Here is a 13,203-nt window from a genome sequence, read left to right as displayed (position 1 = left end):
TTATGTATTTTATGTGCCCTCTTTGCATCCATTGCAGCCTGGTGATCCTGAAAGGGGGATCCTTCCATCTGTGGTCCCTTCTCAAGGTTTCTCATTTTTCCCCTGGTAGGGGTTTTTGAGTTTTTCCTTGCCCTTTTGGGAGCCCAAGATCAGGGGATGCTTTGAGAATAATTGTCAATTGATTGTCTATGTGAAGCCCTTTGAGACTGCTTGTGATTTAGGGCTATACAAATAAACTTGACTTGACTTGATATACTAGATCTGTGCGGCGCGAGGGCGGCGTTGTTGACATAAAGGACGAGGAATTTGATCGATGGATTTAATGATTAGGAGTGACACAGATGGTTTGATAATCTTGTTGTTATATGATAGTTATTTGAAATATACTTTATATATCGTTATATGGGTCTGTGGAATAATTAGAAATGCAACTTACGAGTCCGACGTCAGCGGCCCGGCGCGTATGCAGTGCATACGCGACATTGTTTACATAAAGGACAATCGATGGATTTAATAAATTGGAATGACACAGATGGTTTGATAAACATGTTATTAATGTAATACTTATTTGAATAACTCTGAATGTTACTCAGGCCCGTTCTCAGCTCCTCGTTTGTGTATATGTCACGTTAGCATACCGTATCGTTTAGCCTGTTGTTGTTGGGTCATGTCTGTTCTTGGTGTTGGATTTTGACAAATAAATTTGCCCCAAAAGTGCGACTTGTACTTCGGTGCGACTTATATGTGTTTTTTTTTCACTTTATTGTGCATTTTATGGCTGGTGCGACTTATACTCCGGAGCGACTTATTGTCCAAAAATAGTTTGGGTATCCTTTCAAGTATGTTGCCAAGTGCACACATGGACACCCTTATGCTTGAACATGGTGTTCATTATAGAAAATCCGTGTCGAGCACAGAAGTCCAATAATAGAACACCGCTCGGGTTCAGATCGGGGGGGCCGTTCCTCCCAATCATGCCCTTCCAGGTCTCACTGTCATTGCCCACGTGAGCATTGAAGTCACCCAGTAGAACGATGGAGTCCCCAGAAGGAGCGCTCTCCAGCACTTCCTCCGGGGACTCCAAGAAGGGTTGGTACTCTGAGCTGGCGTTCGGTGCATAGACACAAACAACAGTCAGGACCCGTCCCCCCCACCCGAAAGCGGAGGGAGGCTACCCTCTCGCTCACCGGGGTGAACCGCAATGTGCAGGCGTCCAGCCGGGGGGCAATAAGTATGCCAACACCTGCTCGACGTCTCTCACCGTGGGCAACTCCAGAGTGGAAGAGAGTCCAGCCCCTCTCGAGAGGGCTTGTACCAGAGCCCAAACTATGTGTGGAGGCAAGTCCGACTATGTCTAGTCGGAACTTTTCTGCCTCACACACCAGCTCGGGCTCCTTTCCAGCCAGAAAGGTGACATTCCATGTCCCTAGAGCCAGCCTCTGCAGCCGGGGATCAGACCGCCAAGGTCCCCGCCTTTGGCCGCCGCCCAGCTCACTTTGCTCCCGACACCCTTGGCCCCTCCTATAGGTGGTGAGCCCATGGGAAAGGGGACCCACGTGTTCTTTTCGGGCGAAGGCCCGGCCACCAGGCACTCGCCTTTGAGCCCCACCTCCAGGCCTGGCTCCAGAGAGGGGCCCCGGTGACCCGCATCCGGGCAAGGGAAAACTAGGTCCATATATTTTACTCGTCATAAGGGGTCTGAGCCGTGCTTTGTCTGGCCCCTTACCTAGAACCCTTCTGCCATGGGTGACCCTACCAGGGGCATGAAGCCCTAGACAACATGGCTCCGAGGATCATAGGGGCACCACAATAAGGTGACGACTCACAGAGGGGTAACTGAATGTTTCTTGTTAAAATACCATCCATCCATCCATTTTCTGAACCGCTTAGTCCCCACGGGGGTCGCGGGCGTGCTGGAGCCTATCCCAGCCGTCATCGGGCAGTAGGCGGGGGACACCCTGAACCGGTTGCCAACCAATCGCAGGGCACACAGAGACGAACAACCATTCACACTCGCACTCACACCTAGGGACAATTTGGAGTGCTCAATCGGCCTAACAAGCATGTTTTTGGGATGTGGGAGGAAACCGGAGTGCCCGGAGAAAACCCACGCGGACACGGGGAGAACATGCAAACTCCACACAGGGAGGGCCGGAGGTGGAATCGAACCCGCACCCTCCTAATTGTGAGGCGGACGTGCTACCCACTGCCCCACCGAGCCGCCTTTGTTAAAATACCAAAATTGTAAAATGTCTTTTCTTTTAATAACAGTGAGATATTCCAACATTTTTTAAAGCCCACTTTGAAAATGTATTATAAAATTGTTAAAAAAAAAAAAGTATGCTGGATTCGGTTTTGTGTATGCAACAATATAAAATAGTCATGGCCCCACGAGGGAAACCATAACTACGATGTGGCCCGCAACAAAACGTTTGACACCTCTGCATCAGAACATCATCTCTTCTATCAACATGAATAGTGAACTGAGATTTAGAAGTTAAAATTGGATTCAGAGTTAAAGGTAAATTTGAATAGGATCAAGACATTTGTCGATTCATAGATCAAAAAAAGTGTTCTAAATTTTTCTATTCGGCTCCTCATTAGAGAACAGCAAGAGCAAATCATGCAAAAAGAACCAAAACAGTTGGACATGTGAATTCATAAACTTAGAGAAGGTCAAATTAAGTACAGTACACGATAAAGGTTATAGTAATGCATTTCTAATTAACTTTCACCAGCACCAAAATGTAACTTTTGGATGAATGAAATTGTATGAACTGTTACACAACACTCACTTAAGTACTTGTAGGTGGCATTCAAGAAATTTCAAACCATCAGCTAGATGTTTCAGTCCTTCGTCTCCCAAATTATTGCCGCTGAGATCCAGTTCTTGCAGCTCCCCACATCTTTTCAAGACAATTGCAAGGTAGCGACAGCCTTCTGCTGTCACTTCACAGCAAAGTAGCCTGAGTTTTTTCAGGCTACAGTTTTGACTGGTCAAGCCCTTCACAAGCATCTTGACTCCAGCGTCAGTGATGCTATTGTATCCCAAGTCAAGCTCTCTCAGATATGATTCGCTTGTGCGCAATACAGATGCCAAGGCTGGACAACACTTGTTTGTCAGGTTAGAAAATCTCAGTCTGTGGGTAGATGGGGAATGTCATATATTAGCACTGGCTGAAAGATAAAGTTGCCCTAATGTTTTTTATTTAAAGATATTGATCAACAAAGTTTACATTCATTGAATTCATTTTATTTTGTTAAAGCAGACAGAAGTATAAGCTAGTCAACGAAAGTTAACACAAATCACCAAGACAGCGACAGAGTGATACAAACTTAAAAGTAAAACAAACTAAAACAATTCATTTTGATCAAATAAACTAAAACAAAACTTTAACCTACATTTTCATACATGGATACGAGCATAAAAATGTTCAATATTATCTGCTGATAAAAAATATAAAAGTTGAAAATAATAAATTGTCCAGGCTACAATGAAACTAAAATGTTGAGTTTTTCTTGACTAAAATGGGACAGATAAAATTCTGTTTTATTGGATTAGCATAAACTATAATGCTTGACTATTTGATAATTGGATGAGGTTGCTTCAATGTGCTTAAAATTATCAGGTGTAATTTAAAAATGTCTAATAGAAAACTATTGGTCAGCTTTTATAGATTTGATAGAAATCCCACATTTAAAGGAATAGTGTCTAGAATGTTTTGATTTTTCAATGTTCCTTTTGAAAAGGCTGATTTCATTACGTCGTTCAACACCTGAGTTGTCGGAACAGGAAGCAAGCACAGCAATATCTTAATAATGCATTACACATTTATGAAAACATGCTTTTAAAAAGTTGACTTACATGGCTTTCGTGGATTTCAAAATGTCTGGTAGATTCCCGAGAACCTGCTCATCACATCGTTTAGACACTGGCATGTCGACGGTTTCTCTGCAACCTTCAAAATTTAGGACTCTTTTTGCCATGAATGCCCAGTGTGTTGGCGAGAAATTCGGGTCTGGGCAGATGCCTGTTGTCAAGAAAAAATCAACCTCCGAAAGGAAAGCTTTAAGGTCAAACTCCCTCAGACAGTGGAACAAGACCACGGCTATAGGAGACAAAATGTTCTTCAGGATCATACTTCTTGTGAATGCGAAAAATGGATGGGAGTCTTTCATGGATCCTTGCTCCTTAATGAGTCCAAAGATAAAGCGGAGAAAGATGTCATATTTTCCATTTTGGCTCTCGAGTGTCTGGTCCACCAACGACAGATACGAGGATTCAAAAGGACCTATTTCATCTAATCTACAGTCAGCAGCTAGGAACTCTTGAACACTCAAGTGACCAAAACGGAACACACTGGTATCATGCAGTCCTTTCTCTTCTCTCAACACAAGTGGACTTTCTTTGGAGAAAAGTGAGGCTTCCTCTACACTTATCTTACTCCGTAAAAGGTCATCTCGATACATCACACTGTAATCAAACTCTTCTTCTAGTCGATCCAGTGCCAGCCGTTTCAGCTTGGAAATGAAATCAGAATTTGCCATTTTCACTATCTCTATATACATTTGAGTCAAAGTGAAATGGGTTATTTTGAAATCGTCATCTGCTTTTAGAAGTTTCTTCAAGGCAGTTGCCATGATTGTGCAGATGGGTGGTATCTGGCAAAGGAAATTGAGACTCCTTGATATTTTCACATGGTCAAAGGCTTTTTTGGTGAGATGATCACTACCAATGACAGACCTAATGTGTAACTCCTTCTGTTCATCATCAAATCCTCTCAATTCTGTTCTTTCAAGCAAATAGCATTCTGGGATTTTTGTTGCTGCAGTATACCGGGCTGTTATCCACAGATGGGCTTTTGGAAACAAATTGCCCTTGATCAGATTTGTCAGTAGAGTATCCACTGGGGCAGCTTCAAAAATGTCACTCACTGTAGTGCAGCGGAAGTTTAGCGAGAAATGGTACTCATCCAGTCCATCAAAGACAAATAAAATATTACTTTCATTCAGGTTGAACGTGTTAAGCCTCTGCAAATTTGGGTAAAACATGTGGATAAGCTCAATAAGGCTTACTTTGCGTTTTATTAAATTCAGCTCCCAGAAAGAAAATGGAAGGAGGAGGTGGATGCCCTGGTGCCGGTTGCCATTAGCCCAGTCCAGAGCAAAGCTTTGCACAGCTGTGGTTTTCCCAACTCCACATACCCCAAACGTGATGAATGTTCTTTGGCTAGTACCATGTTTGCAGTCACAATCAACAATGTCTTCAAGTAGAACTGTTCCACCAACTAGCCAAGTACGCAGGTCAGATTTATCCACAGCGCTAATTTCATGTTTTTGGATATAATTAGGCTTGAGGTTAGTCTTGTAGTGAAGTCTTGATGGTAGTATGGTGTTTACAGGAAGTGCTTCCCTATGTCTGTGATATTTTTTCTTCAGTGTGGTTTTTAAGGACCTTTGGACACGTTGGACATCTGTTTCCTCCATGTCGGAAATTATTGCTGAGGAGAAAAAAAAACATATTATTGTTTTTTCACATTAGTAGTGCAATATCACCCTGTCTAAGAGACCCAAGATGAAGTCAGAGGTATCACACTAAATGAAGCTATGTATAAAATTTTATAAACCTGAGACTGATGGCACAACGTCTTGTTTTTCTTTTTCTTCAAAATTCCCAATTTTTTGTGATCGTCAAGGGCTACGTGGGTGAAAGAATAATTCACAGGGCTACATCATTAAATCATTGAAAACAGATGAGAACCATTGTAACTGTTAAAAAAAAAACTGGTGCTGATTGTTGGGGGCAAGGTCAGAAGAGTCAGTGCATTTAAAACCTTTGAGATTGGTATTCACCTGATTGGTAGATAACTTGGTATTTCCAGATGATGGATTATGAACAATCCATGACACTGTCAGGTCTCAATTTTCTAAATGCTATAAACAGCAAGGTGCCTAAAACTGTAGACATGAATATGCTGCTTTCTGTTATTGTGATTAGTGTAAATAATAGGAACACAATACAACTTTTTGACACGTAAAAAAATTCTCATTCAGAATTTGATCTCTTTCTGAGATTTTTCCATCTTTCCTTGGCTTCTTTATGCACGTTATAAGTCTTTGTGAGTACAAGGGTACTGTGCAGAGCCGGGTCTCGGCAGGGGAAAGAGGGGGCCTGGCCGCCTCAAATAAATGTTGTGCTCCCTGAATCCCCCAAAATATATTTGTTGGAGCATATTTAATTTCTTATATTGATTGTATTAATACCATTATTATTTGTGGTCTGGCCTATGAATTATTTCTGTTCTATATGTGAAGCCAGATAGTGCTAGTGTCAGTCAGGTCTCCTCCTTTGCAGCAACCTACTATCTATAATGAGGGAGTTAGGACAGGTGTTTTTTTTTTGGGGGGGGGGTTCTTGGTTTTGAAGGAGTAGTGATACAGCTTTTTCAACCACTAAAATCTAAAATTACTAGATTATGTTTTATTGTTTTATTTTTCTTGTATGAAAGTAAACCAGAAGATTTATGTTTAATGTAAATAAGTACCTTTTTTGGATTGAAGAACAATCTCCGCGAGTGCTTTTTGGATTAGTGGGTTGAAGACCTCCTCCTTACAAGCTACTCTTTTATTTTTGTGGTGACAATTTTTGGAATACAAGAGTAGCCATAACAAGTTGAAAAAACTTCACTGAAGACTCCAAGGAAATTAATTCGGGGAGTCCGTGGATCCAAGCGATCACCCGCTGTCAGATGAGGAAGCCTGAATGAAAGCGCTGCTGCGCTACAAGGAAACAATTGGGACTGTGGAATGCAAAGTTGCGTATTGTGGATGTGGACTGCAACAAAACGGAACGATGGAATGATGTTTAAGGATGAACTAAACGGAAATTGAAGGAATTTGTGTGGTAATCTGTGAGGATGTCGGACACACTTGAGAGTTGGGGAAGACGTGTGGAAAACGCGCTCTGCCTCACGCAGAGCCAGATTGGGGGCATGCACGAGAAAATTAAATGAAATTAAGGCTTTGATGACTGATGTTGGAAATATTGATAAAGTCTGTGACACATTTGAAGTGTTTAAAGGAACTGTGGATGAATTTACAAATGCACACGAGTCTGCTCAAGAACTGTTATCGCAGGAGGAAAAGGATTATTATGACTGGTATGAACCCAGGATAACTAACCTGAATTATTTCATTAAAGAGGTGGAAATATGGAAAAGAGAAATCGCACAGTCAAAGATTGGATCATAGGACAGCATGTCAAATGTATCACGCAGATCAAATGTACACGCAGATCAAAGTTTAGCACTGCCTCGGGAGTCTCCTCAGCATTAAAGAAGGCCGAGGCAGATTAGGCTGAAAAACAAACTTTGCAATTGGAGGAATTAAATTTTAAATCAAAGATGGAAAAAATTGAGTTGGATGCAGACCTTGCTGCATCAGCTGCTAGGAGGAATTAAAATTTAAATCAAAGATGGAAAAAATTGAGTTGGATGCAGACCTTGCTGCATCAGCTGCTAAAATAAAAATAAAAGTGATGAAGCAAGTGGGAGCAGTAAAGCCATCCTGAAACACAAAGACGCTCCTAAAGCAATGCGACAGTGAGCGCCCAGCGCGCTGCAGTTGCACGATCAGACCAAATTAAGCTACGTGCACACTAAGCTCCATTTAAATTTTGGAAAGTACATCAGGACTTTAAAAATATTTTCTACATTTTAGGGACCGCTCTGTCACAATAATGCGACCAGCGCGCTGCAGTTGCACGATCGGACAAAAATGCGCAAATGAAAAAATGCTTAAAAAATGTGGGTTTTTTTATTTTTTGTTTTTTTCTTGGAACGGATTACATTTTTCTCCATTATTTGTCATGGGAAAACATGATTCGGAATTCTAACAATTCACTTCTCAAGAGCCTTCTGGAACGGATTGTGGTCGAAAACCATGAACCAGAAACAATAGAAAGCAATGTGGTATATGCACAATTAGGTGCCATACTCAAAACCCCACTCCAGCAAACCATCTCAAATCTCAACAAGCCTCCACCTCCCCGCTCACCAGAAATAAAACCTCAAATTAAGAATGTAACTCAAACATACAAGACCAAAACTAAAAGTCATCATCACACCATGACACATACTACACCAGTTACCTCAAGCAAGGGTGTTAATGCTACCCCTGGTAATTTGGATGTAGTTGTTCAAAGACAAAATGATATAGCAGAACTCATTGTCTCACAGAAAGTTTATCTAAATTACCTGTGAAAGAAATACATGTTTTTGATGGTAATCCATTGGCATATCAGTCTTTTATTCATGTATTTGAACACTTAATTGAAGATAAAACTAAAAATAATCAAGACAGACTATACTATCTAGAACAGTTTACTTCTGGTCTGGCTAGAGATCTGGTTCGCAGCTGTTTGCACATGGGAGGAGGCAGGGGCTATAAGGAAGCAAGACACCTGTTAAAAGAGAACCTTGGCAATGAAATAAAGATTTCTGCTGCTTACCTGGAGAAAGCTTTGAATTGGACAGCGATTAAAGCTGATGATGGAAAAATGATGCATGCATATGCAATGTATTTAAGAGGATGCTCTAATGTACTGCAAGACTTACAGCAGGAATGTCCAAAGTCCGGCCCGCGGGCCAATTGCGGCCCGTGGTCAAATTTCATCAGGCCCGCAGCCTCTGTGATAAAATCTTTAGTATGTGGCCCGCCGCCATTGTTGACCGGCGCTTTAATACACACGTACCAAAGCTATTTTATATTTATGCCGCAGAAATGTAATCTCGCGCGACCCGGCGTGATTTCACAGCGAGAACATGACTCCAGCTGTCCTGCTATGCGGAGCATGCGCAAGTCAAACGCGGAAATAACCCCATTGTAAAAAGGGTACGCGCGAACCGGCTGCGTGAACCCTGTGTGAAATGTTCATGAGGCGAAAATAATTTTAAACTCATTTAAATGTTTAAGGTATTTCATACAGTTTGTTCAATATTATCGTATTTTATGTATTACTTATAACTCCTGTTTAAAATGTTCATGAGGCGAAAATAATTTTAAACTCATGTAAATTTAAGGTATTTCATACAGTTTGTTCAATGTTATCGGACTCTTCAGATATGAATGAAAGGCAGAATTTGTGTTTTTAGAGTTGTTCACATCTGCCTGAGTGGCTTATATTTGGTTATTTTGTCATTTAAAAAATAAAGACAATTGGGAGAATGAAATTTGTTTTATAACAGTGTTTATTTGGATGAAATTGTAGTTAAAAAATGTCCGAAAAAACTACTGGCCCCCGGGCCCCTTCACTTTATCAAATCTGGCCCTCCTTGCAAAAACTTTGGACACCCCTGACTTACAGTATTTAGAGGAACTTGAGATCCCATCAAATCTAAGATTAATCGCATCCAAACTGCCCTACAAGCTCAGGGGAAAATGGCGGGCCACAGCCTATGAGACACAGCAGAGAACTGGAAGTAGAATCCGATTCCATTACCTTGTGGATTTTGTGGAAAAACATGCTAAGATGCTTTTGGATCCCTTATTTGGAGACATTCAAGACCAAAACCCCACAAAAAGGCCCATTCCGAGATTCCAACCAAAATCAATCAAAGTTAAAAACAGCCGTTTTACTACTTCAGTGGCAGTGAACACACAAACAGAAAACACTGTAAGGCAATCAGCTGTTCCACCAGTAACCCCTCAAACCTCACCCAATTCTAACATCGCTTCCTATGGATTCTGCCAAGGGAGACAGGCGCTGATTGATTGCTCACTTTTCAAAGCAGAGGCACAGGACAACAAGGTTGAATTCCTAAGAAGTGATGGACATTGTTTTGGTTGCCTGTTGAAAGGTCATTTAAGCAAAAATTGTAAAAGGAGATGAATGTGCCATGTCTGTCAAATGAAGCATCCTACTGTACTCCACATTAACAATGCAATAATTACATCCATCCATCCGTTTTCTGAACCGCTTAGTCCCCACAGGGGTCGCGGGCGTGCTGGAGCCTATCCCAGCCGTCATCGGGCAGTAGGCGGGGGACACCCTGAACTGGTTGCCGACCAATCGCAGGGCACACAGAGACGAACAACCATTCGCACTCACACCTAGGGACAATTTGGAGTGCTCAATCGGCCTATCAAGCATGTTTTTGGGATGTGGGAGGAAACCGGAGTGCCCGGAAAAAACCCACGGGGACACGGGGAGGACATGCAAACTTCACACAGGGAGGGCCGGAGGTGGAATCGAACCCCCACCCTCCTAACTGTGAGGCAGACGTGCTACCCACTGCGGCACCGAGCCGCCTGCAATAATTCCCAAACAGACAAATCAAACAACAAAGGTCACTGCTGAGACCCCCACAAGCAGCGCTCTTGTTTCAGCAGGCAATGCAACGGGGCCGGGAGAGAGCCAGCACTGGCAATTCTTCCTGTCAGGGTCGAGGTAGCAAAAGGAGACATATATATCATATATTTCTATTATCTCATGAGTCTCCTGCAGGCCACTTCTTAATCTCTTGCTTTCCCCCTGAAATATAATAAATATTTCTGAATCCTAATCCTTAACTTAGAATTTATAAAACTTGGACAAACCAATAACAACAATTCAATCCATCATTTGAATCTTATGTGTAGCCGCCGATCGTGACCAATAAACGGTAAGCAACTGAGAGCGTTACTTAGATTAGTTATTTAGCACCACTTTACGGATGTGGTCTATTTTATGAGGGTTATCAAAGTTGTTTTCACAAAAAGACATGTTGCGGCACCGGACGTGAAGGCCAGTACTTCTCATGCAATTGGAAGGGCCAAATGCACCAGCTCCCCTCATTGAATAGAAGAACAGTGTTTGTCAACCTTTTTTCATTCACGGCACACCTTTTCATTGGAAAAAATCTCGAGGCACACCAACAAAAATCTGTTAAGTCGTAGCTACCTATATTAACAATATAGTCATTCTTATCAAAGGGTCTTGAATAACAATCAAATCAAAAACATATTTTATCATCTTTTATATTTCTTCTTTCAAATAAAAAGTGCACTTAAAGTGCAATAATATTTGGGAAAGATTTCACTGTAACAATATGAAAAGTTGCATGTACAAAATGTCAATCTCAGTATATTTTATTCACTTCGTGTGAAACTTGTGCATGTTTGGACGAACACAGAGCTGATATCCTGGTTAATTCGTTGTCCAAAGATATTTTTAGACCAATGAGGTGAAATCGGATAATTTTCCACGGCACACCTGACGTAGTGTGCCGAGGCACAGTGGTTGACAAACACTGGAATAGAAGATAATAGAAGAGTAGAAGGAGAAAATTTCAAGGTATCGTGAGTTCTAACAGAAAATTCGCATTAATTAGTTAAACTTTTTGACTAATTAATTATTTTAAGTTTAGTGCAATTAACCCCACTAAAATTAAAAAATTATCAGGTTCCCACCCTGTTCATCTTCTCACAATACATTATCAATGTCTTATTTTCATGTTAATAATGTTCAAAAATCAATATAACGTTGATAATTGAGGTAATATTTCTTTTCAGAAATTTAGGGCATTTCACGATAAAATATCAGCACGTAAATACCAATTTTGAAATTATTACGAGCAACACGTCACAGCGTTTGGCAGCGAGTAACGCAGAGTATTAGTTGGGGCTGGCTTGGTATCGTACTTTTGAGTGCGGTATCGGATTGGAATTTTGAGAATGCCATTGACACAGACCGTTAAAACGGACATTCAATTGACTTAACTCATAGCAACTGATTCATGTTATGCTCAAATGTTCGTTTGTTTGTTCATCAGCCGGATGAATCAAAGTCCAAAACAGACTACCAACACGACTGCACACGCCTTCCACAGATTGTAACAGTTACGTTAGGTTTACCTCAAAGTTTGGAGGTTGAAGCAGAAAATTACGCAGTTCATTAGTAAGCTTTGCCGTCTCCGTCCTGAAGTCCAGAAACGAAACCAAGAAAACGTGCACCGCTTCCTCTTGTTTCTGCCAGCCACAGACTTTTTTTTTTTATGAAATAGTATCCGCGTTTGGAAGTTGGACTGATTCAGCGCAGCTGCCATATTGGATGTGTCAGAAATGCCCGTAAGCGTGCACGAACGCACGCACACACACACACAATTACCGTACTATATTTGGGGGAAAAGGAAGGTATTAAAATTAATTCATTTCCCATTTTCAATTTTCTTTTGCAAACCAACCCAATGTTGACCCCTGGGTTGCTCCAATTTTCAACACAGCAGTTTTAAGGGTGAATATGCAATATAAACTTGTGGGATGGTGTACATTATGTGGTCTGAAAATGTGTTTTAATGTATGTTCATCACAGAAAATAAGCCAAAGCCACTGAATGTCAGGGTGAAAAAGAAAGGATGTTATATTTCGATAAAAACTGAAGATGTGTCCCACAGACCCAAATACCATACAAGGGGTGATTCAAGGCAAACATGTCAATTCAGAAACATTACATTGTTAAGACTTTTTTTCTTGTTTTCATAGTCCAACTTAGTAAAATGAAATGATTCCCCTGAAAGACAAACAAGAGGGAAAATGGGAGTGAGGTCAAGTTGTTGACACCTCCCTCGTCTGTTGAGGTGCTACAGTGGAATTGTTGGTGGTGTAGAAAGCGGGATGACAAATATGAAAGCAGGAAGGCACGGTAACCACATCATAAACCGATATATAGTGTCAGGACTTGCACAAAACCTGACTGAGAAGCTCCAGCTAAAATGAAAGACAAGGATTGCAGGGTGGTAGTTATATGATTTGTTGACTTTATATGACTATGTAGAAGATAGCAGACTGAAGATTGAACATTTGTATTTTGTAAAACAAACATTCATTCATTCTTTCATTCATCTTCCGAACCGCTTATCCTTATGGGGGTCACGGGTGTGCTGGAGCCTATCCAAGCTGACTTCGAGCAGTAAGCGGGGTACACCCCGAATTTGTCACCAGCCAATCGCAGGGCACACATAGACAAACAACCATTCAAAACAGACAATTTGGAGTGGTCAATCAGCCTACAATGCATGTTTTTGGAATGCGGGAGGGAACCGGAGTCCCCGTAGGAAACTCACACAGGTATAGCCAGAGCTGGAATCAAACCCTGCACGTCCCAACTGTGAGGCAGTTGTACTAACCAGTGGTCCACTGTTCCACCCCGTACAACAATCAAAGGGC

The 13,203-nt window shown here is 41.5% G+C and overlaps 1 protein-coding gene across 4 annotated transcripts in view; it reads right to left on the bottom strand.

The window, feature by feature from the left end:
• The window catches only part of LOC147056297 (NACHT, LRR and PYD domains-containing protein 3-like), a 30,931-nt gene extending 18,832 nt beyond the window's left edge, over nt 1–12,099 (bottom strand). The window contains exons 1-4 of one of the 4 annotated variants that reach the window (XM_085913184.1): nt 11,893–12,098; nt 5,628–5,698; nt 3,866–5,501; nt 2,796–3,140 (exon numbers count right to left, since the gene is read on the bottom strand). In XM_085913184.1, coding sequence (XP_085769310.1) covers nt 2,796–3,140; nt 3,866–5,487 — 1,967 coding nt within the window. In that variant the 5' untranslated portion in view covers nt 5,488–5,501; nt 5,628–5,698; nt 11,893–12,098. Of the gene's footprint in view, nt 1–2,795; nt 3,141–3,865; nt 5,502–5,627; nt 5,699–11,892 lie in introns of all 4 variants that reach the window. The other 3 variants (XM_085913185.1, XM_085913182.1, XM_085913186.1) reach the window with 3 other exon arrangements.
• Between the last annotated feature and the right edge of the window lie 1,104 nt (nt 12,100–13,203).

The sequence above is a fragment of the Syngnathus leptorhynchus genome, chromosome 5 (assembly GCF_054491065.1).
Source record: "Syngnathus leptorhynchus isolate UIUO chromosome 5, UIUO_Slep, whole genome shotgun sequence".
Classification (NCBI taxonomy): domain Eukaryota; kingdom Metazoa; phylum Chordata; class Actinopteri; order Syngnathiformes; family Syngnathidae; genus Syngnathus; species Syngnathus leptorhynchus.
This window is presented reverse-complemented; position numbering and strand designations above follow the sequence as displayed.